The following is a 26,013-nucleotide window of genomic DNA, read 5'->3' as shown; positions in this document are numbered from 1 at the left end:
ATTCTTTCCTTATATACAAAGGAAGTTGCTTTTTATTTTTACTTATTTTCTTTCCCTTCCCTAGGTTAGACAAAAATTATCAGTTTTTCTTTGTTCTGTTAAAGTGTATTCTTAATGGCTGATCAATGTAATTCCTTTAATTTTGATTTATATTTATTTATATTTTCTGTAAATATATTTTTATTTTTTAATTAGGTATTTAAAAATATCTGTTCATGAATCTGCCTATAAATATTTATATATTTATTAACATTATATTACATTTCAGTTTGGTCACATTATCATATATTTCATTGTATGATTTTTTGTTATTTTCTGAAATGCGATTAATTGTAGTTTTGATATTTTTTCTGATATTGTCATGATTTAGATATACGGTGTCCTATAAAAACTCAAGAACGAGACACTGAAAGAGTTTAGGGGTGAAATAATTGAGTTATGAGAATTTTAACCTAATCAGTGTACTAATCCTTTATAGGTTATAACTGGGTGGTAATGGTATGCACGTAGGGTGTGGCTGGAGGAGGTGAATCCCTGGGCTCCTGAGGTATATATTTTGATATATTTTGTCATCGTTGTTGAGCTGAGCTCTCTTTTTGCTTCTTGGTGTCATGTCTTGATCTGCTCTCCCACCACACTTTTTTATTTTGGTACCAGGTATTGAACCTAGGGGCACTTAACTATTGATCCACAGCCCCAGAATCCCACCCCCCTTTTAAAAAAAATTTTATTTTGAGAAAGTTCCTGCTAAGTTGCTTAGGACCTCCCTAATTTCCTGAGGCTGGCTTTGAACTTGTGCTCTTCCTGCCTCAGTCTTTCTACCATACTCATCCACCATGATGTTCTTCCTCACCTTGAGCCCAGCACAATGGAGTTGGCTGTCTATGGACTGAGACCTCTGAAACTGTAGGCATCAAATAGACTTTTCCTCTTATAATATTGTTCTTGTCCGGTATTTTGGTCACAGAAGCAAAAAAGTTGACTAAAACAGATATAATTTGTATTTAGAAGACTTGATTTTTTTGTTGTATTGCTACATATTAAATTTCCAAGTGCTTTAATTCATTCTGTTTAAATTTATGATATCCATTCTTTTTTATTTTTTTTTTTTAATTCTAGGTGGGCACAATGCCTTTACTTTTATTTATTTACTTTTATGTGGTGCTGAGGATCGAACCCAATGCCTCACCCGTGCTAGGCGAGCGCTCTACCACTGAGCCACAATCCCAGTCCATGAGATTCATTCTTAACTGTGTTCTGAGAAGGTGTATGGCTTGTATATTTTTTCACGGAAACTTCTATTGAACTTTTTATTCATGCTCTAATACATGAGTACTTACAGAAATGTTTAATGTACACTTGAAGAAAAGATTACTCTCCCTTTGTGGAATTTAGTTGGATCTATCTGTTTTCTGTAGTACCTACTAATTCAAATCATATTATTAGTATATTAAAATATCTGTGTCTTTGTTTTGAGCACTTGATATACCCAAAACTCAAATAAGTCCTTAGGAGTTGTCATGAATTACGGTTCTCTTGTATTTCTAGTTATACATTTTTATTTCTAGAAATAATTAATCCCATAAATTTATCTTTGGGGGATTTTTTTTCCCTTTGACTTCAAATACTATTTTTGTATGCAATTGGTATTTCCACACAAACTTTTTCTATGCTTTTGTGGATCTTCTTTAATACAGCATACCAGTTACATGGGCAAATCTGGAGAAAAGTCAGTAGCATTTAAATACTGTGTACAGAATTACCAAAATGAGTGTGTCAGCTAGGATCAGGTAGATGACTCCAACTCAGGCTGGCTTGGCTCCATCCTGCTTCATTTCTTTGAGATTCCCTGATCTGAGCCTTCTCTCCATACTGACCTTGGGCTCCCGTTGGCCTGCACAGTGGCAAGACCCTTACCGCAGTTTAAGGGTCTCACATCCACAGACCAAGGTGTCTCATTTTCATCAGTAAAGACACACCTTTTGTCAGCTTCCCTTTATGTGATTTGTCTTATAAATGGAGGAGATGAAAGGGACTGAGGGGGAAGGAGGAGGGATGGGGCAAGGAGGAACTGTGGAATGACATTGACCAAATTATGCTATATATTTATATGAATTTCCATGGGGAATCCCACCTTTATGTGGGATCAGTTTTAAAAAGAATAGTAAAATAGAGGAAAGGGGGGAAGTTAAGGTTGGGGGAAGGAAGAAAGGGAAGTTATGTCCACACAAACTCCACTATTTTGTTTATAATTACAATGTACTAATAAAAACATAAAAAAGCAAAGTGCTTTTTAGGGTAGGGTTTCCACTGAAGTCACTCCTACAAATTATAAAGGCCTGCACAGTTTTTCCTAAGGAAGGCCATGCAAAAAGGGCTAGGAAAACTAAAAATTGGATTTAAGTAGGCAGAAGGAGCAGAAATCAACAATGAGTGGCAATAATACCCTTTACATCATGTTGGATGAGTTCATCTCGCTAAAGCAATTAGAAGAGTGTCTGGCACATCACAAGCACTCAATAAATAAAAATGCCATTGTTATTAACTTTTCATATTCCTTTGTGTTTCCTTGTGAGCAGCTTGTATTTGAATTTTAAAATTCTGTCTGAATCTTGCTCTTTTCATAGAATTTATATCATTGCATCCTTCTCCCAGAATTTACATTTAGCTAATTGGTTCTGTCATCTTGTTTTATAAACTTCTGGGCATCCCTTTAATTTCCTTTAGTCCTTTGTCTTCATTAACTGAACCATATGCGTTATCTTATTCTTTAGTGATATGTAAAGTGTAAATACTATTTTTAAGTTTCACAAGTGACTAAGCTTAGGATTAAGAATTACTTGAAACTATGTGTCTCTTTAAAGATGAATAAAATAATGTAAGACTTGTATCAATTCCTACAGTATGCAAACCAAAAGCACTTTTATTTCCTTTCCCCAATTTTCTGGTGTCTATATGATCCTGGGTAATAGTAACAAATATTTAATGTTTTCTTTCAATCTATTTTAACTTAATTTTGTTCAGAATTCATGACACCATGTTCTTCCCATGTGTGTCTTTGGCAATATCTTCTAAATGTCCCTCCATATTGGTTTCCTTTCCCATTAGGGAGGGTGCACTGCGTATCTCTTCTCCTCTACATACAATCTGATATATCACTGCCATGGAACTCAAGGAAAGAAAATACAGTGAGTCCTCAGTATTTTTGGTTCTGCATCTGTGGATCTAATCATTTTCAGAAGTAGTACATCTGTACTGAACATGTATTGACCCTAAACAATATAGAGGGCATGGTGTCCTTAAGAAGCCTGCCGCACAGTAGGTGATGGAAGACATTCATCCCATGGCCTCAATTCCAAAATTCCTTAAGAATGGTGCACACGTGTGGTAAGAAATTGGGGAAATCCAAAAGGATGGATATTTTGGATGTGACCAAGTTGATGTTCATATAGAGGGAATTTGAAAACTTCTTTAGAACAGAGCTTGAATGCAGTCCCTCTGATTTGTGAAAGAGCCTGGAGTTAGAAACTTGGTATTAAACAACTGCAATGTGACTCCTTGCTCTTCCATTCTTCCCTGCCATGAAAGCCGGAGCACCAAGGGTAGGTGGCCCTTGGCCCTGGAGGAGAGCATGGTGATGCCCGGATGTACAAATGCAGGCTCCAGGACCTACTAGCAACTTTCAACATAGGGAAGGCAAAACTCAGCATGTAACTAAAAATGAAGCAGAACCCATAAGAATCGTTCCATCTTGAGGCAGACGTTAGTATGCGTGGGCATAAGGGTGCCAGTTGCTTTAAGGGAAGGAAACTCAAGATCTAACATGAAGGGATCACACATCAACACCAGTGGAGTGAAGATGCTCACGTTGTTTTGTTGGAATTTGACTTGGAAAAAAAATTAGATTACAATGGTCTCTTTGCTGCATTTATTCTAAATTATTCTGTGAACAGAATTTCAGCTTAAACATCATATATTAAATGTTCCTATTTTTGGATGATTGTGGTTATTAATAATAAATTCACCTGCCAAATTACTTAAGGATAATTATTTAGTTCCCAATAAAAATTAGTGTTGTTCTAAAATAACAATAATAGAAACAAAAAATACAGCCTTTGTTCAATTAGCTTCGTCATATTTCCCTTTTCTAGAACCATACAAAGTGAGCTACAGTTTTTATTTTCTTAATGAGAGAATTTAGGCCCAGCCAGCTTAATGCAAGTAACTAAACTGCCTTTCAAACCTTCATCCTCTGGGTCTGAATTCAGCACGTTTTCATTTTCACTACATTTTACATAATGTTATTAAAATAGTTCAGTGAAAATGATTCCGTTTTCTTAGGAACACGTGCGTTCTGGTAACCATTAAAATAAAACACAGCAGCTACCCACTAAAAACCACATCATCTAGGTTCAGTCAATTCTGATCGGTTGATCATATGCTAGAGAAGGTCAGGATGAGAATTTCTGAGAACATCCAAGGGTGAGATATTTCATGATACAGCAATGTTTAAGCCACACCCACTCATCAATAATCCTGATTGCAAAGTGGGTGTAAATCCAGATGTGATCTTTAACAAATCAACAAAGCTTCTATTTCAATGTTTCCTCAGAGGCCCTCCCCTGATATTGTTGCTGCTACCATGAATTCTTCAAGGTTACATTGATCACATGGTTGATATTGCTGGAAGCTGTGTTTTGAATGTGTAATTTTGGCTCATTAATGAAGGAGCTTCTGCAAGTCATTGCAAGGGACCAATGGAATTATAATACTACCAATAAGACATCACAGATCCCTGAACCTGCTTGACTACTTCAAAGTCATTGAAAGTGCCAAATATCCTTGACAGTGCATCCAACATTAATGGATCCACTGCTTTGTCAGCCTCTGCAGTAAATACCTAGGAGGACTGAATGACATATAAAGTAGGTAGTAAAGAAGCTTACTAGCCAGGAGTGGAAGACAAAAATTAAACACATAAAACAATCATAGAGCAAAGAATAACAGTTATAATTAATTGCTCAATCGTTTCCTATGGTTTAGAGGTATATACACAACCCTCAAGAAAATATGTGTGCCCATATGATATAAGACATTTCTACATATCAAAAAGTTTCAAGGTAACATCCCTTCTCCAAGTGTTTGCTTATCTCAGAGAACGTATTTACCTTCAAATGAATCAGTTTTATTATCACCTGAGGAACTGTTGGAAGCAAATAGTCCTTAGAATTGAGCCCAATAAAAGAGTGTATTGATAAATTTTTCTGACTTTTTCATGCAGCTCTTCTGCTTATATCATCTATGATCAACAGGTCTCCTGAGACCATACTCCACATCACCCCCTTTGCATCAAAAGAGGGAAGCCCTGGATATATGAGGTTGCTTATTCTGCCTCAGCATCCAAAACCTGTAAAGTTGTTTATTTTTGTTTCAGTATGAAACATCATGAAAACCACGTGTCTTTTCATGAATGCTATCCTTATTCATACAACAAGCTTTGTGACTATACCTGAAACACAATAGGGTGCTCAATGAATATAATTTAATTGAGACAATGCACAACAATAAATGGCTTCTTTCTAATATTGCTTGCAATATTAGATACCTTATGATTGAAAGAAAGGCATTGATAAAACACAGTAAGCCATTAAAGTTAGGAAAATTGCCAATTAGGAAATAAGAGGAGCTGATAATTTGTAGAATCCAAGCCTTCAAGTCAATATGACACACAAAGCTAGGATTTAAAAATGGGAATAATAGTTTAGCATTTGCCTGGAAAATTCTCAAAAAAGTCCTTGGATTTTTTATTGGTCAGGATTATGAGTTACAGAGAACAGAAATCCCCTGGCCAGTTTAAAAAATACACACACACACACACACACACACACACACACACACACGTGTGTATATATGCAGATTTTAAACATGTAGTCTTAGTTTTTCTCCTTCTGTATCCTAGAAGGCACCTGGAAGGGTCTGGAGCATACATTTAGCAAGCCAGTCTGCAGTATCTACAACAGAACCCTGAAAAATATACTCAGTTGAACTAAATATAATTAAAATATTGATGTCTAGAAATCATTTACAAGGTTCTTTTTGTATAGTATTTTTCACTTTTATTAATGTATCTAAGAGCAAAAATGGATGAATGAACTCTCACTTTTGTTCAAATACTCATCAGCTTAATGAATATTAAGTAAATACGTAATTATGATTTGCAGGAAAACATGGGGGGAATCACTTAAGTTTTTTGCCTTTGAGAAATACTTCTATGGGGAGGTGCTGAATTTTAACCTTGTCGGTCATTAGTTTCAGGTAGCTCTATAGTTAACAGTCATGGACTTGGCATTCTATGCATATGTATTTACTTGGGAGTGTAGTAGAATTCTTCCCATTGAACATATAATTTTGGATGTGAAATCTAGTGATATTTTGGAAGAGAAATGAGAACCACTTTTCTGGAAAATAGTTTGTTAAACTTTTTGATGACTTATCTGGATCATGAAGTGTCCAGTAGTTTGTACATAGCTTAACTAATTATTATCTCCACACTTGACAGTAATTATTCACTGCTTGAATATTACAAGGAGGCATAAATTAATTCTCTCAAGTTTGGAAGTCAACGACCTGTTCTTGGGTCTAGAAGTAACTCCAAATGATTCAACTGTAAAGTAATCAGATGCAGGGTCTCTGGGCAACATGTATTAGAATCTGGAATATATACCAGACTAGTGGGGCCATTCCTGGGTGGCAGAAAGTGCTAGAATAAAACCTTAGGCAGTGGGCTCTGCCACACAGAGTGCTGAACTGTCAGTTTTTTTTTTTTTTTTTTTTTCAGATTCTGTGGCTCAGGCACCCGCCAAGCAGGAGATTTGCGATGAATAGCGCCCATATTGATTTTTCCATAATGGAGTGTAAAAGAAAAATGGATAGGTTTTGTTGCAGGTATTTTCATGGGGTACTAAATTGGAGGATTAGTTGCAAACAGCAGTACTGATAAAGTCTGCTGTCCATCTTGATGGTTGGGTCTTTCTATTAAAATGACACATAAATAACCTATTATATCCCCCACCCATGGAAATTCAAATGCACCTGTCAACTTGATAAAGCACTTGCCTGCAGGGAAGCATTGTTTACATTTTCACTCCATTCTTCAGAAAAAGTGAGATTCTAATTATTTCTCCCACTGTAAATTAATGCTGACGATGATGGTTAGCATATCTCCCGTATTGTTACATCTTTGGGAAAGTTAAATAATAGAACAAATCCCGAATGTATTAGGCAATGTGTATTTTATGACAGCCTTTTCTGTGAGTCCTTTCATCTCCTCTCTCTAAAAATGCTCATTTCTTCTCTCACTTGTGTGCGGAAATTCCTGCATCTTTCTTCCTCTTTTCTCGTCTTTCATAAATCCTTGTTGCTACCCAATGGCTTCCCAAATTTTGAACCCCTACCCTCTTTTAGCCTGCCTGGTTTTTTTCCTTTATTGAAAAAATGCATGTCCAATTTTCCATGGCCTTCCATCAGTTGTGAACAGTCAGGTTTCACTAAGTCGTTTTCAGTCTCTTCCTGGAATATTTTCCTCATTAGATAAATCATGTCTGAAGACATATCATCTGGTTGCACTTCAGATGTCCACCTTTTAAGTAATTGTGTTAATTTTCTTCAGAGAAAAATCTTTGTTGTTATCTCTTGGCTAATATATTGTTTTCTTGGTTAATATTAGTGATGATAATTACATTAAATGATGCACCTTATAATAAGCTCTTACTTCTTTCCCCACTTACCCAATTATTGCACATATTTCTTCTTTAAGCATTCCTTTCTCATCTGCCCACACACACCTATCAGCACCACCAAAAAAAAAAAAATGAAAAAAGATTTCTTCATGTGAATAAAGCAAGCATGTAGGGACACATGAACTCCTGTAACAACCTGCTAAGTTACCAAAGGTAACCTTGAATGTAATCTTACCTTACAATCCTGAATCCAGAATCTTCTATTTTTTCTCATACATAGGCACACATTAATAGCTATGTCGACCAAACTCTATGTGTCCAGTAGGTGACCTTGAAATTAAAGGTACCTAAAAGAGATATAAGAAAGGGAAATTCAGCTGCCCAATTGCAGACCTTTCAAAAATCCTGGCTAAGGCAGAATGTCATGCCTCCTGTCTTCTCTTCTCAGCCTCCTCAGCTTTTTTCTTTAAAGCATCTGCAGAGGTGAATTGATTCCCCAGGTCTCATCTTCGTTAGTTTGTCTCAAGCCAATTTCTAGCTTAATCTTCTCTAATGCTTCTTTCTTCCCACATGTAAATTCCTGCCTTAGAAGATGTTGCACCACAAAAACTGGCAAACTTAAATTGGACATTTGCCACATAAACAATTAAGAAAATCTGTAGCTATACTTCTATTGAACGAATTTAGCAAAAGCTAAATCAACAACAATACTTTTAGCTATAAACAATGAAGCCATGTAATAGCGTCATTATTTTTAACTCATTAGTTTTGAAATCAATTTTTAATAATTAATTGATGACTTGAGGCCTCTAATTTTCCCATCAATCAATCAAGGAATATTATTGTATTCTTGGAGTTTCCACGAAAATAAATGGTAGGATATTATCTGTCAATTGTCACTTTATCAATGATTCTTTTGTTCTACCTTGAAAATTATATTCATGATGGTGAAAAATTAGTGCATGAGTTTCAGCTCCTCTCTGCCTCCATTCTTGCAAAGGAAGTGGGTGGATTGAATGTTCTAGTTTATATTTTTGATTCCCTTAGTAGATTTAAGAGCAAAATAATAAGTGAAAATAATAATGTGAAACTCTACCACAAACTGTATTGTGAACTTTTACCCCGTTGCTCCTCTGGCTGTCAATAAAAAATTTAAAAAGTGATAGTTTTGACAGAGATAGTAATGGAGTATTACTGAAAGGTTTTAGCTGATCCCTGATTCTTTCAGCTGATATTGATTGAAATCTAGATTAGAACATTCTTTAATTACCAAAAAAAAAAAAAATTGTGTGTGTGCATGTGTGAAAGCACCCCAACTTATTTGGGATGCTTCACTCATTATTTACTAATGTTTTTTTCAGCATTAATCGCTCTCTCCTCCTACAACTTCAATTACATGTGCACACGCGTGCACATGTACGAGAGAGAGCGTTGATATTCTACTGTTATCTGATCACTCCCTTTGTCACTCAGTCTCATGTCAAGTAACCAAATAAATGAGAGGAACTGGACAGGACTGGATACCACCATGAGTCACCCCAAGTAATTCACCAATCCACTGGCTCCATTTTCTTGGTATAAACAGGTCCTGACTCCTGACTCTGTCCAATATGCATAGTTCTACTAGAGTAATAGAATCAAACACCAACATAGGTTCATGCTAAAAAATAATATTTTTAGGAAAGTTTTGAAAGAAAAAAAGTTGTTTTTTTTTTTTCTTAGATAGTAAATAAGAAATACTTGTTAATTCGTGATTCTGTTTACCCGAATCTTGGTTTTCTGGATCCTAAGATAGACACATGATGGCTCAGGTTTATTTATTTTAGCATTGCACTCTTTTAGATTAAAACAAAGTTGAAGGGGGAAAACATTGTTCATTGGGTGTTTTTTTGATTTATAGAAACACAAAAGTGAAAATATTAACTTGTGTTATGACATCCCTCCATTTTAGATTATTTATGCATTTTCATTCCAGGGCATGTTTATTATTTAAATGTGTTGTTCTGTATTTCAGAGATTGAAACTATCTTAGAAGTCATTGAGTCAAATGCTGAGAAAAGTGAAAGTGAAAAGGCAAAAATCTGTTCAACTGATAAGAATCTAGAACTAGAACTTTGTTTTCTTAGCTACTGTAGAAGCATGTGTGTTCCAGAGATAAGGAAGTCTGGTAAATTGGAAACCTAAGCAAATGTTTAACCAAAAGTGTGTGAAGATTAACATTAAAGTAAATATCCTAATCATATGGTCTCTTTAGAGACTTTATGGCCACACTGTATCAAAGAAAACACCCTATGGTTACACTGTGACTAATACAACAACCAACCCCAAATTCTGGCTTGATAGGTGGCCCATTGTCATCTGGATTCTTTTGTTTCACAGCTTAGCTATTGTGAATTGTGCTGCTATAAACATTGACATGGCTGTGTCCCTGTACTATGCTGTTTTTAAGACCTTTGGGATAGCTGGGTCAAATGGTGGTTCCATTGAGAATAAAATCATGGTATTTGCAGGTAAATGGATGGAGTTAGAGAAGATAATGCTAAGTGAAGCTAGCCAATCACAAAAAACCAAATGCCGAATGTTTTCTTTGATATAAGGAGGTTGATTTATAGTGGGATAGAGAGCAGGAGCATGGGAGGAATAGATGAACTCTAGATAGGGCAGAAGGGTTGGAGGGGAAGGGAGCTGGCAGGGGGTTATTAATGATGGTAGAATGTGATGATCATTATTATCCAAAGTACAGGTATGAAGACACAAATTGTGAATATACTGTATATACAACCAGAGATATGAGAAATTGCACTCTAGATGGACAATAAGAATTGTAATGCATTCCACTGTCATATAAAGTTTTTTTTTTTTTATAAACCACTAGAGATTAAAAAAAAAGAAGTCAGAGGTCATTCATGTTTATTTTTCCTATGCATTTGTTTAATTTTTCTTTAGAGCTTCTTTATCTAGTTTTGATTTTCAGCAGCTTGGTTATGATTTGTTCAGGTGAGGCTCTTTGTAATTTTATTCTGCTGGGACTTTTTGCCAGAGGGGATCTTCAACTTATTTGGGATGCTTTTGCTCATTGTTTACTAATTTCTTTTCTCAGCATTAATCATACTCTGTCGTCCTACAACTTCAATTACATGTATGTTGGACCACTTAATGTTTAACATGTCTCTGGTTTATGTTTCGTTTTTCTTCAGTTTTCTTTTTCCTTCAACATTTTTCCTCTGTTTTTTAGATTGGATAATTTCTTTTCAACATCTTTCTTTTCTTTTCCAATCCATAATCTGTGGTTAAGTCCAAACAATGATTTTTTATTCAAATTAATATAATTTGTATTGAATGATTAATTATTCAATTAATGATTAATTAATCATTCGATTATAGTTTTCACTTCGATGTTTATATTCTTTATCATTTCACTCATTAGAACAATATTTTTAATTCTTTAATACAACCAGTGTTGTAAGCCTTTGTTTTCTAGCCTTAGCATCTGAACTATCTCATGGCAGATTTTCATTGATTGATTTTTTTTTTTTTCTTGATGCCACATTTTCCTGTTTTTGCTTTGGCTTTCATGTTTTTTGCATGGAGCACATTTCAGATTATCTTACCATGAAGAACATTTCTTTTTGCTTTAGCAGGTACTTAAACCACTAGATGATCACCATGAGCTTCCCTCTTGTTGGTTTTAACTTTTGCTAGAATAAATCTGAGGAAAGCCAGAGGTATGTTCTAAGCCCTTTAATGGGCATTATTCCAAGCTCCATGTTTCTTCTCCCTGTAAATCTCACACAGCCTTGGTTTACCCCTTGTTAGTGTTGATCTAAAATGGGTCTTACTCCGCGGTATGTTGTTTTTACTCCCAAGATGCAGGCTTTCTCCTGCCTCAACTGAATGTAACAACAAGATCTCTATTCATTTGGGGTCAGAGCTGCAACTCTCAAGGCTCTGTTCATTTTACAGTTCTGCCCATTTCTCCTCCCTTAGTTTTGCTCTAGACTGCATAGCAGCTGCTATTTGACAAGCACTGGTGGTCCCACACTGCCCACCCACAGCTCAGCTCTCAGATGCAGCAGACTCACAGCCCATTCCCCAGATGCATTTCTGAGATTTCCAAATTCTTACCCTATAGATTCCAGACACTTAAGTGCCCTGAACTCTGCCTCAACTCATAAGGACCTCAATGTCCTTCTCAAATTCCAGTTACTTGGAAATACTTTCATTTCTCTCTGTGAGTCTTGAATTGCTTTTTTTTTTTTTTTTTTTTTTTTTGTAAAATACTTAAAGAAAAAAGAAAAGAGCTACCTAATATATTTCTTTTCGTGTGTGTGTGTGTGTGTGTGTGTGTGTGAGAGAGAGAGAGAGAGAGAGAGAGAGAGAAAGAGAGAGAGATAAAAGTGTTATTTTGATACTAGTTATTAAATTATCATTAGAATCAATTAATTATACATGTAAGGGTAAAAAAAAGGAGATGTACTTTATTTATTTATTGGGGGTACAGAGGATTGTAGATCACTGTGCCACATCCCCAGCCCTATTTTGCATTTTATTTAGAGATAGGGTTTCACTGAGTTGCTTAGCACTTCACTGTTGTTGAGGTTGGCTTTGAACACTCAATCCAACTGCCTCAGCCTCCTGAGCAGCTGGGATTGTAGGTGTGCACCACTGTGCCCAGCTGGAGATGTGCTTTTTTAAGATATGAAGTTGTTAAGTCATGTGAGTATGTCCCTTCTTCCTTGAGAATCTGTTAGCAATAACCCCTCCTTTTTTTTAATGTATGGAAAAAAATTTTACTCTGACTTTATTCAATTACTCATTTATTGTACAAAAACATATTTTAAGTGCTTGTTATGTGCCCCAAAATGTGCTAATTCATTTGGATACTAAGTTAAAAGATAGTTGACTTCAAGTTACAAATAAAGACACAAAATCAGATGATGAAGATCCTGTGTGGTGACGCTTTCCTGTCATTCCAGAGGCTGGGGAGGCTGAGACAGGAAAATCGAAAATTCAATGCCAGCCTCAGCAACTTAGTGAGGCTCTGAGCAACTTAGCAAGACCCTGTCTCTAAATAAAATATTAAAAAGGTCTCGAGATGTGCCTCAGTGATTAAGCTCCATTGGGTTCAATCCCTGGTACAAAAAAAAAAAAAAAAAAAAAATTCAGGTGATGAAAATGCAATTATGTATCCAAATGACACAGAGGAGCACCACAGGAAATCTGCCACTGCCAGAGAAAGTCAGTGAATCCTAAAAGAGGAGATGAAAAGAAACAAACAGGAGTATCCCAAACGATAAACAGAGACAGATATTTCATGCATAAGGAAAAGCATGTATAGAAAAAACATATGAGACACTATGCCCTATCCATCGGGATACATTTTGTTTGGAATCAATATGGGGAGGGGTGAAGGTAGGCAATAGGCTTTAAAAATCAGAAGGAAGAAATAAAAGGAAAAGTTCCCGCCCTGCTTGTTTGAAAGCCATAAACTTCTGTGGTATATAGAGAAGAATAGATATTTTCTTTAAAATAATAATTCCTCCAGGGCATGCTCCCTGTGATCCAGCTCCTCCAGCTGTGCCCTGTCTGCAGTCACCACCAAGTGCATCCCAAGTAGGATGGACTAATTAGCTCTCACAATCCAATCATTTCACTTCAAGCATTCCTGCATTAACCCAGGAGCCTTTGGAGGACACCTCCTATCCAAATCATAATAATAGCCAAACTAAAAACTAGCCAATAGACTTAAATAGGCATTTCTCAAAAGAGAAGAGATACAAATAAATGGCCAATGAGTACAGGAAAAATACTCCACACCACTAATTGCATGGAAATGCAAATTTAAACCACAGTGACATGCCACCTCCCACCTGTTACAATGGTTACTGTCCAAGAATGAAGATGATAGTGTTGGGAAGGATGGAGAGAATGGGGGATCCTGGTAGCCTGTTAGTGGGAATGTGAATTAGAGCAGCAGTTATGGAAAATTGTATGTTGGTTTCTTTTATAAAAAATTGAAAATTTTTTATAAAAATTTTATAAAAATTTTTAAAAAAATTGTGACTGAGCAATCTCAGCTGTGGTTATATATCCAAAGGAAATAAAATTAGTGTGTCAGAGAAATATCTGCATTCCATGCTGATTGCAGCATTATTCACAACAGCCAAGCTATAGAATCAACCTAAGTGTCCACCAACAGATAAATAGATAAGGAATATATAGGACGTATGTACAGTGAAAATCCTGTAACAAGCACCAACATAGATAAACTTGAGGGCTATTATGGTGGGTGAAATAAGAAATAAGTCAGGAACAGAAAAATAAATACTATATAATGTCATTTATATGAAACTAAAAAATTTGAGCTTATAGAAATAGAAGAGGGGTTGCCAGGGGCTGGAAGAGGGGTTAGAAAAAAGGCAGATATTAGTCAAAGACTACAGAGTCTCCCTTGAGCTAGATGAATAAAGTCTCAGGCTCTATTGTACAGTATGGGAACTATAATTAATAATTACAATGCATACTTAAAAATTGCTGAGAGTAGATATTAAATATCTTACACAGATTAAAATAATTATGTGAATTGATAGATATAGTAATTAGCTAGATTTCAATAATAATGTGTATATATATATATATATATATATATATATATACACATATACACACACACACATGTACATAAACATCATATTATATACAATAAATAAATAAATTTAATTGGTCAATTATGGAAATAAACCTGGAAATAAAACCTGGAAATAAACATGCAAAATTAGAAATCAGAAAAAAGAAAATCAAAACTAAGAGAAGACCCAAAAGAGTAGATTCGATCTGGTTTCATTTATCTGAAGCATACTGATAGACAAGATATCGCTGATGCTAGAAATTCTGGATAGTTGTAGTTCAGGCAAGCAAGGCTGTGAATGGTCAGGGTGTTTGGTGAGTGTTGAATGGGATTAGCACAAGGAAGATTTGGGAAAGCTAGAGATGCTGTTTTTTAATGGACTAATCTTGTTGGTATTTATAATATTCACTTTCAAAGAATGTTTTAGAAAGAAACATACACACAAATTGACTGTTAGACCTGGAAGATACCTTAGAAATAATCTAATTCAAGTTCTTCATTTGATTGATGGTAAAATAGAGCCCCAGCATTTATTAGTGAGTGAGGCAGCACATAATGTAGATATTCTGTCTTTGGGGTGTTATTCTTCCTGACGGAGAATAGTCAGGAGAGCATTCTTTACAGCCGACTCCTTCCCTGTGCTCTTCACAATCCAACCTGAACAATACAGAGCACAGATTTATGGTTAAAACAAAGATAACTCTTTAGTTCTATGGAAATGGGGATTTTAGGAATGTCTTTCTCTCACTTTACAATATTAAAACATATGTCTTTTGGAGAGAGAGTAGAGGCCATTTTAAAGCCCCAGAGTTCTGTGGCTGCAATGACATTTTACCTCTAACTCTCACTTTGGGTGAGTTATGTGATCCAGACATGTTTCAGTTAACCAGCAAGTTTATGAAAACTAAGCGTGATCATGCATATATACCCAGACCGTTGCCTGGGCCTGTGTTTTGGAATTACCATATCGAATACCACAAACTAGGTGACTTAAACAACAGAAGCTTACTGTCTCATGGTTTTGGACTCTAGATGTCCAAGATCCTGATGTGGGAGGGGTTGAATCTTTCTGATGTTAAGAGGGAAAATCTGTTCCAGGACTCCCTACTAGTTTCTGGTCATTTCCTGCAACCTTTGACCTTTCTTGGCTGGTGGATACAGACTCTGATTTCTGCCTTCTTCTTCTTTCAGAGTAAAATCCAGAGGCCTCAGTGCCCTATGCATCTTGGGGTGCCTTCTCCTATCCCCCAGCTCCCATACTCTGATCTCCCCTGTCTCTCCCTTGCTTGCTATGTATCTTTGACCTGGTGAGTGCATTCCCCCTACAGCCGTGTACTTTCTGTTCCCTTTTCTTATGCAGCTCCTGCAATTACATGCCTGATGCACACCCTGCTTCACTGAAGTCAAATGTCTACTTCTCAGAGGGGCTTTTCCTGAGACAGATAAAGCTTTCAAAATAGCCACAAAGTAGACCCTTTCCCTTTGCAAACTACTACCCCCCACCTTGTTTCATTTTTCTCCATAGCACTTACGGTATATTTAGTTATTTATTATCTTTCTCCCTTGGAATGCAAGCTGCAGGAGGTCAAGGACTTTGTCTGTTTGGTTTAATTCTTCGTCTCCATTTTCCTCTGGCACAAATGGGATTTTAATAAATACATGTTGAGTGGGTGGTTCAATGAATGAATTTGCTTTGAATAGAGCCTTTTATATAATGAGTTCTAAATAAGTATTATTTATAATTCTTATTCTTAATTAATCTTTCCCAAAATAGTCACTGCTGTGATCAATTTTTTGTATGCTATTTTTCTTCTCTTTTTATCCTGCTCTGGAAATGTCAGGCTCAAAGAAAGAACTACATGAAACGAAGTGTGAGTGCCAATGTTTATGTGTGAAAATAAAATGCGAAATCAAACAGTGTCCCTCAAAGTCTCGAAGAGTGGAAATTTTCTGGAAATCTAGAATCGTGGAAAATCACTAAACTGGAAGTTTGGATAAAAAGTGAACACAGAGTTCTCTTATTCTTTTTATTTTAATTTTAAAAATATTTATCTTTATTGGTGTGACATTCGCCCTTCCTCTTTTCTTTCCTTCTTCTAAGTTCCAGCCCAGGGGAGTTATCAAACATGGGTCATATATTTTCATCACTTACAGCTATAATTTATCCCTCTGCAAAAGCCTCTATTTCCAGTCTTTCCTAGAACATTTACAATTTACTATTTTTAAGTTATGGAGACTTATATTTTTGTCTTACTCCCTTTACCATGTTATAAGTTTCATGGAGGCCACGATATATTTTGTCCTGTATTTCTTATGCATCTAGCTTACATGAATGATTCAAATCTGATTTTGGATAATGAGAAAGAACTTCAGATTAAGTGTGAATAATAATGTCAATTTCTTTTTATAGTCGAAAAGAACAACTGGGAACAGTCCCTGTTCCTTTAAGAGGAAGATATTAAGTGCACTCATTTTTGCCATTAACATCCCTATCGAGTCATTACATAAAGATGGACTTAGTTCAACTTTTCTTGTCCCGTCACTGCTCTTATTGCAGGTAGAGATAAGGTTTTCATTTCCTTTGTTCGCAATTTATCATGTACAGAATCAAAATAATACTTTCTTACTGGTAGGGATGTTTAAAGAGGCCACCAATTCTCGTAGGATGCATTGCAACTCCTGGAGAAAGGGTTTTCTATGCGTGCAAAGGGGTGTTATTCTAGCTGAGTTGGGACATGGGCAATCTGCCCCGTGGGTGGTGTGGGTGGAGTGAGGTGATGAGGCAGGAACCAGCAAGCATCACTGAATTAGGAAACAGTTAAAGTGGCCCCGTGGGATGCTGGTTGAGAGCTTGCTTCACTGTCTCTTGCCACGAAGAATCGACTTAGCATTCTTAGAACCACTAACATAAAAGACTAGTTAGTGGAGACTCATAGATCAACTTTTAGGTGGTAAAAATGCATTAATTTCAGAATCTTGAAAAGTAGGCGTGAAAAAACCCAAACGAAACAAAAAGCTGAGGGCCTTGAATATTGAATCCACTTAAATAATTTAATTTGCTTATTCATGACTTCAACTGACAAATACCTAGTCCTCTTCTGAGCCAGGTTCCATTCCCTTTTCTCATGAAGCTTACCTTTGGGTGCAGAAGGACAGAGCACAAGTAAACAAGGAACTACATAGGATGGTGGTTGGTGACACTTATGGGTAAGGGTTAAGGGGGCTTAGCTGAGGGAGGAGCTAGTACTTCCTTCAGTGGTCAGCGAAGACCCCACTGCTAAGATGATTCGCAGAGAGTGTGGAAGGAGGGCGGTGAGCCAAGTAGGCGTCTGGGGAGGACTCACCAACGCCCATTGCACAACTCACATAGGAGCCACTGGTTTAGACTCGCTGCTGCCAATTCTCCCTTTTAGATTTTCAACCAATGTATACCACTGCACTTGCTTCCTAAAACATGATGAGATCATAAAAATCATATGCGTATTTCATATAGTATTTGTTCATTTCAGTTGACTACAAAATATGTGGACAACTAAATTTGGGGGCCATTGACCCAGAAACTAAGGTAAACCACTCACACACCTACTCACAGCAAACTGACCTCCCAATCGGTTGCTTGTCTTCTTCTGATGTATTTCTACTGTTAGAGAAAAGTCAAACCAAGGGACAGGAGAAGAACCAGATAATAGTCTCTAGTTTAGACAGCAGGCTGTCCTTTGAGATGAAAAATTCCCAGGTGGAGAGGAAGTGTTTTCTTCTTTCACGTATTTGCACCAAAACGGAAGCAAAGGTGCCAGCTAAATAATATATGAACTCTATTTTTTTTTTTTTTGATGTAAAGGTCTCAATATTTTGCCCAGGCTGGTCCCAATTTTCTGAGCTTAAAGTGATCCCTCTGCCTCAGCCCCCACTAAGTAGCAGGACTATAAATGTACATCAGCATGCCAGATTGAATAATATTTTTTCAAAGGGCACATAATCTTCATATTTGTAGATATCTGATTTTTTTTTTCTAGCAATGACATAGTGACTCAGCGGCTTTAATGGCCTGGAGAAAACTTTAGCCAGGTCTAGATCCCCGTTTATGTTGTATTAGCTGGAAATGAAAATGCTGTGGTCAAATTTATTGACTTTTGATTATTGCATTTGCACAACTGGTTGTCTAGACTAAGTTAATTCAATTATTTTCCTTAGTTCTTCCAGACCACAGGCTAGAATATTTCATAGATGAATACTCTTCAAATATCTTTTTTTTTCTCTTTTCTGGCACTCAGGGGAAGAAATGGAGTCTCCAGATTGGAAGATCTGAGTATATCGTACCGTTTTCTGGTCATGATTGATGTTTCACACTCTCTGACTTGAAAACTTCCCTCTAGGGAACTGCAGAGTATAGGAGTGGAAACACGGCTGGCCACACAGTCTTGATTACTTTGCATTTAATCAATGTATTCGCACCTGTAGAATTTATCTCAGAGAGCACTGGGTGGTTGCGTCCAAGAGAGGGTGGTGGTTCCATCCTTACCTTTCTTCTTCCTGTCCTCCCTCCTATATCCCTGACCTCCACCCCCCACTCTGCTCCTAATGTCACAATTGTGGTCTTATTGTCCCTCTTTCATTCATTCATTGCTCTCATGGGTAGCCAGTGCTTCGCATGCACAGAGAAAAATGGCAGAAGGGGATTGTTCTATTTCTGTGCTTTTTCCGAGACAGATGTATAATATGTTTGTATATGGGGGCTTTGCTACTGTTATTAACATTTGCATGCATAGCCACAGCAAAATGCTTGGGAAATACTACTATATATTATATATAAAGCAAAGCTATTGGTTATCAGAATTAGAGATGTTCAATAACAAAACATGCCATATAATATGGGTTCAAACACACATGCATATATGTTAACCTTTCTTGAATTGCATAATTTCTGTCTAAATGAAGCACAGGTGATTTTTTTTAGAAGTATGGTTTCCTGGAAATGCATCACAGTTTATTACTTTTCTCTAAATCGGTTCAAATTTGCTTAAATGCTCATTCTATGCACCTAATGGTTATGCTAAAGAAAGAAACATCAAGGAATAATCATTTCACGCACCTACTTTATTTGTAGCTAATCTTCTATAGATTTTTTTTCTCTTTTATTCCAAAGTAACAATACACAATGAAGATGCATGCAATATTTCTGATAGAATGCATGGAAATCCAAATATCAAGCTGACAACTGAAAATATTAAATACGTGTGTGCGTCTGGAATGTTGGATTGGATCCATGGTTTTATTGCCTCATTCAAGGTTGTGGGTTGGATGTAAAATGAGCCAGATCTGTGTTTGAATCCCAAATTAGAAACTCTGTTGGATCCAGGAAGAGTATTCATTTTTACCTTTTGGAAAAACAGCTCCTCTTAGCCCCCCTGCATTCTGTCAACAGGGGTTAGTATTTTTGATTGGGCTCAATTTTTGAATTCTTGACATTTTGTTTATACTGGAAAAACAGACAGTGTGGAACACAGACACAACCTTAATCACACTTGCACCAAGTTCATTTAATTCTCAGAGAAGTGCTGTGGTTTGAATTGATCCCTAGAAATTCCCTTTGCTGGAGACTTAATCTGAAGAGACAGATAAAAGGTTATTAGGTCAGAAGGGCACTGCCTTCATGATGGATGGATGTTCTTATCATTGTTGCAGCAGTAGATTGCAGTAAGTTCTGCCCTCTATTTTTTCCTTGTGGGGCTAGAAATTGAACCCATGCTTGGTAGGCAGGCGCTGTACCACTGACCCAGCCTCAGCCCAGTTCTGCTTCTGGTTATTCTTGCCCCCTTTTGCACCTTTTACCTTCTGCCACAGGATGACACAGTACAAAGGCCCTCTCCAGACAGGAGCACTGCTCTTGGTCTTTCCAGTCTCCAGAACTGTGAGCCAAATAACTTTCAGTTCACTATAAATTTTCTAGTCTCAGGCATTCTGTTATAGCAGCAGCAAACAGATTATGGGAGGAAGGCATTCTTTTTAAAACAAAATAAACCATTTATGGGTAAGATACCTGTTTTACTGAGACCTAGTTTTTACAAAAAAATGGTTCACTCCTAAAGAAATGGTAAAATAAAAATCACCATCATCAGGGCACAATTTATTTAGAAATTTAGCCTCAAATCCACTGGAGACCAACTGGATCATCCAGTCTGACCTAATTTCTTGACCCTGGTTCCCTCTTGCTATCTCGCCATACTGGAAAACTGAGTATAAATTCAAATGGAAAAAAAAAAAAAAGAAAAGAAATCCACCCAGGAGCTGTTAAACATGTATCTATGCAGTAAATCTATGTACCACTGTGTAATTATAATAACATAAACAACTCCACTATAAGGACATTCACATCAGACCTAATTTCAGACTGAACTATTATAATGCAATTAACAGGCTCATAGTCCTGTTTTAATTAAGCTCTGTTGTGAAATATGCAGCATTTGAACCTGTTTCGGCCTGTTCTGTCTGCCATTGAATCACCATCCTCAACTTGTTTTTCTGCCCAACAATGAATTTCATTTAAGAATTACTGTTCAAAGAGACTGGCATTTTGTGAATTCCTTTAAGTTTCTGTGCCTCCAGATTGAGGCCAACTTTAGCTCTTCCGATGTGTCCTATATGTGTGTAGTCTCTTGATTCGGTTGTCTCAGTAGATTTATTAACTCACGCTGGGCTCTCCTAGAAACGAAGAGACACATTTGATTGGTTGAATGCAAGAAATTTCAGATGACAGGAGAGAGACTTGTGGGGCTAACTTCAGATTATGTAGGACACAGTAGCTGTCTCCAACCCAGCCCTTTGCAGAAATACCAAGGGATCTCCAATTTTCCATGGCTATTATTTAGTTTGCCAAATAGTTTTAACCATTACTCACTAAACAATGGAAAACAAAAGCATTTACAGAAAATGCAGTTTATAGAAAAATCATATCCTTCTTTTTGTCCGTCACCTACCCTGGGCAAGAATGTCTAAGGCTGGCTGGGATTTGCCTTAACAGATCTTTCCCGTCCTCTGTTTGGATTGTCTTCATGACCTTAAATAATATTAAATGGGCACTATTACATGGGAATGCTTAGCTTGGTGATCAAACGTCACAGGTCAGCGTGCTGAGCCGCTTATTCCTCGATGGCTAGTTTTCGGGACACAGATTTAAAAGTGGAGAGAACAGAGTTGCAGAGAATCGTGCTCAGCATCACAGATGGCTCAGAAGTAAGCCACATGGCCCAAGAAGACAAGGACAGTGATTTCTTCATCCCTCCCCACCTCCGTTTCCATCCTCTCACCAGCTGCCCTTGAGATTTGGTCCCTGTTATAAAACATCCATGTTCTTCTCCTTCTTTTTCCTTTTCCTTTTTACCTTGTCCTACTTTCTTAACCCCAGGGAGGATTTGAAGAAGGTTTTAAAGCTAAGCATCCCCACTTGCTTGAGGCTGTGCTTGGTGGTAAGTCAGAACGGGAAGCAAATCACCCCGCCCGCAGGGTAGGGTGTTTTCATGGCCAGAGTGAAAGCCCTCAGAACAACAGCAGGTGACTGAAAAGGTTCTCCCTGTGTGGACCTCTGGCTCAGCTCCTTCAACCACTTCTATGGAGGTTTCATGAGTTACTCACCCCCCCCCTCCAGTGGCTCTCTCTTCCTTTCCAGAGGAGGCATGTTCTCAAACAGCAGTGGAACCTTAACTCGTGGGCACACCTTACCGCTAGGTGTTCTGAGTGTCCTGATTATCTTAAGCACTGACTTCTAGAAATTCTGGAAAGGACCACGGATGCTTTAGCACTAGACCTTCGTGGCTTAAAACATCTTTCCTAGTTAACCTTCACAGATCCTTGGGAGCACCCATAAGAAGTTAGTAGAATTGAATGTCCTCAGTACTTGGACTGTCGCCTCTATTTCGGTCAAGTTTTCACCCAGACCCAATAAGCTTCTATGTTGTCATTTTTTACTTGACACATTATAATTCGACATATTTACGGGGTACAGTGTGATGTTTTGATACATGCATATAATGTGTCATAATCAAATTAAGGTAGTTAGCATGTCTGTCACCTCATTTACGGTTCATTTCTTTGTGGTGAGAACATTCAAAAATCCTCCCTTTAGCTATTTTGAGATATTTAAGGCGATATTGTTAACCATAGTTACTCTACAATGCAATAGAACACTAGAACTTGATCCTCCTGTCTGACCATGACTTTGTACCTATTGATCAGTCTCTCCCTATCATTTCCTCCACAGCTTCTGGTAACTACTCTCTACTTTCATGAGATCAGCTTTTTAGATCCCGGGTATGAGTGGGACGATGCGGTATTTGCCTTTCTGTGGCTGGATTATTTCACTTAACATAACATCCTCTAGGTTCATTCAGGTTGCTGCGAATGACAGAATTTTATCGTTTTTATGGGTCGTTAGTCTGTTTTTTCTCTTCTATGATCAAAATATCCGATAAGAACAATTTAGAGGAGGAAAAGTTTATTTTGAGCTTATGGTTTCCAAGATTCAGTCCAAGGTCAACCAACTCCACTGCTCTGGGCCCAAGGTGAGGCAGAACATCATGGCAGAGGGGCATGGTGGAGGGAACTGCTCAGCTCATGGGGGCCAGGAAATAGAACGAAAAATGGGCTATTCCAAAGACGCACCCTTCCAGGGCACACATCTACCTCCTCCAGCCACATGCCACATGCACACAGTTAGTGTACAGCTCTCATAATCTTATCATCTCACCTCTCAATGTTTCTGCATTAACACAGGAGCTTTGGGGGGACACCTCATATCCAAACCATAACACGACCAGATAGTATTCGGTTATATATATGTACCCCATTTTCTTTGTTCATTCATCCATTGATGGACACTTACATTGATTCCTTATCTTTCTTTTTTCCTTGAGACCCAACTCAAGCCTCACTTTGGCAAGTTTGCTTCTGCACATCTGTCACTATCAAACTGACCTGAAGTTAGATGTGGGTCAATGTCTTACTGGGAATTCCTGCTAGATTGTTAGTCTCTGAACCTGTTTATATTGTCTCAAAATCATATCTGTCAAAGGATTCTCTGTTTTTAATCATATGAGATGTCTCTCTTTTATGTTCTTCAAATTCTTTCAGGACATTCACAACTTCTTTTTCTGTCCATCCAGATTTTAATCAGGCCTTTGAATTTCCAAAAGAAAAGTCACTAACTTCAGAGCTTATTGTTAATAATAGACTTGACTTGAATTTAATAGTGATTAGCCAGAATTTTCTTTTATGTTATTAAATCCATATTTCTAGTGATTTAAAGTATTTGTAAGTCATATTAAGAGGAGTTAACTTTGAAATAAACACACATTTGACATGGACTTTCTGGAACAATAGATAAATGCTTTCTGTTGTAGAAAGAGCCAATGAGGAAAGAATTCCTTCCAAGTTTTTCTCTCTTTCTGAAATAGGGGTACCTGTGAATATGGTAATGGAAAATTTTAGAAAGCTTGTATATAACTCAGAAATTGCAGAAAAGACAACCAAAGTATCTGAAGACCAGAAGTTTGTCAGCCAGGAACAAATTTTAGAGGGGTATAGTCTAATCTCCATCCCCAATATTTTAAACATGTAATAGGAAAGTGTCTTTCAACTCATTCATAATTCAATTAACATTAATGAAGGCCCCACAGGGTGCTTCATATTAGACAATGAAATCGTTACCTGAGAAAACCTACTGGAGAATAAAGTCCAATAAGTACGAAAGTCAGAATTACCACAAAGAAAAACTGATAAATACATACAGCATACAAAAGTCCTGGCTGTGCACCTCAGTAAAATGGATCTTTAATGCATCCTGTGCCCTGTCTTAGTGATGTCAGAAACTTAGAATCAAGCACAGTACAAGTAAGTTAAAAAGAGCAAAGAGTTCTTTTGGATGAGAAATCACAAACACCCATTCATAAAACCACCCGTAAGCATTTTTGTTAATCAACACTGTCATTGTTACAGCCTGCTTGATCTTCCTACTTTGGGTTAATATGGGAGCCAATTACAGCTTCATCTGTGTAGAATTAACTTTATGGAGCACACACCGGGGATTTGTCTATCTTCACTATTTAGATATATGTCATAAAAATATGCATGGAATTGAGTGCAAGTACTGCAGATGGCAGAGACTTTCAGATTTATTGTAAAATCATTTAAAATCGGTTATGCTCTTGCCAGAAGTTAATTAATTTTTTTTTTCTGTTTCTTTCTGGGGCTGGGGGGGGGGGGCTTTGGTTCTCACTAGGTGGCAGTGTATGATTACATCTGGAAAAGCCATGGCATCAAGTCCAGTGTCTCCAGCTGTGACCTCCAACATCAGAATGAAATCTCTGGGTCTGCACTTGGTCCAGAAGAGGTTACTTCTCATGTGTCTATATACAGTGTTTACCCCAGCGGGTTCCAAGAGCTGTACCGCCATTTTCTCAGGCTCCCCGGCGGTGCCATTGTTGAGGTATGTGTATTTGAAAATATTTTGCTGTAAATGCTGTGTGTATTGTAGTGCATGGATATATAGATAAGTATAGGCATAATATGAGTGTGATTTCAAAGGTTTCAATGTTGCTTTGCAGACATATTATAACTAATGTTTCTAAATGCGGTAGGGGGCTTGAGGATGTGTTTCAGTTTTTGCCTAAGTACACAAAGATAATACATGGGGGGGGGGGAGTTTCTGTTTGAAACTTCAGAATTCTGCCTGTGATAACTTCTACTCAGGTTACATTAGTAAACATCACAGGTTGATAAGAAAGAGAGTTTTATGTCGTGGACACGGGCATGCCTCGGGAAGTGCACACTCCTTTGCTTAAATGAGCTCACACAAAGTGAATGAAGTGGTGGCATCTTCTCCTCCTTCCCCCCCACCCCCCAAAATCATTCAAGCTATAGAAACATACATAGTCTATAAATATTTAAAAATATTTTAAAAGGAGCATTATCTCAGAGTCAAGTTTCCTCCTAAGAAAGTCCATCAGCAGACGGACTGATTTTGAGTTTCAAAAGAAATTTCATATGACAACATCTTCTGAGTATCTAAATTTACAGCATATTGAAATCTGAAGCTCTGCCCCATTCTTTTAAGCGCTGTTCAATCATGAAGTCTGAGGAAGTGTTATTATTTGGTGGAAATGAACAGTACAGGAGGAAAAAACTGACGATACACAGCACATTTGGTTCTCTGATCTCTGTGGCATGCAAATTACTAAAAAGTGACATAATACTAGTTAACTGGCATCGGAAGGATATTTCTATTCTCACCACCATCCTTTTGAACTTTAGCCTTTTGTGTTGTTTGTTGTTGTTGTGAAGTCAATAGAAGTGTGTCCTCATAAAAATCCCTTTCAACATAACCTTGAAGAAATTTCAAATTGTTCAGAGCCCAGTCTTGCAGACAGGGGACTTCTCCTTTCTACTATACCAGTGTTCAACAGTATTTGAACACTTAAATCATCATATAGGCATTTTAAAAGGCACAGGTGAGCCAGAAAAGACTCCCCTGAGCTCATCCTCCTTGCACTCCTACCAAGGTACACTATAAGAAAGAACTGCACATATCACAACACAACAATAGGTAAGCAGGTGAAGATTGTATCCAATGTCATTCTTTGGGAGTTTGGCTGC

At 37.2% G+C, this 26,013-nt stretch overlaps 1 protein-coding gene across 1 annotated transcript in view; it reads left to right on the top strand.

The window, feature by feature from the left end:
• The window catches only part of LOC143402207 (uncharacterized), a 290,523-nt gene that overhangs the window by 252,445 nt on the left and 12,065 nt on the right, over nt 1-26,013 (top strand). The window contains exon 19 of the mRNA XM_076859608.1: nt 24,641-24,847. Coding sequence (XP_076715723.1) covers nt 24,641-24,847 — 207 coding nt within the window. The remainder of the gene's footprint in view (nt 1-24,640; nt 24,848-26,013) is intronic.

This window comes from Callospermophilus lateralis, chromosome 6 (assembly GCF_048772815.1).
Source record: "Callospermophilus lateralis isolate mCalLat2 chromosome 6, mCalLat2.hap1, whole genome shotgun sequence".
Taxonomy (NCBI): Eukaryota; Metazoa; Chordata; class Mammalia; order Rodentia; family Sciuridae; genus Callospermophilus; species Callospermophilus lateralis.
Note: the sequence above shows the minus strand (reverse complement) of the source record. Positions and strands in the feature narration are given on the sequence as shown.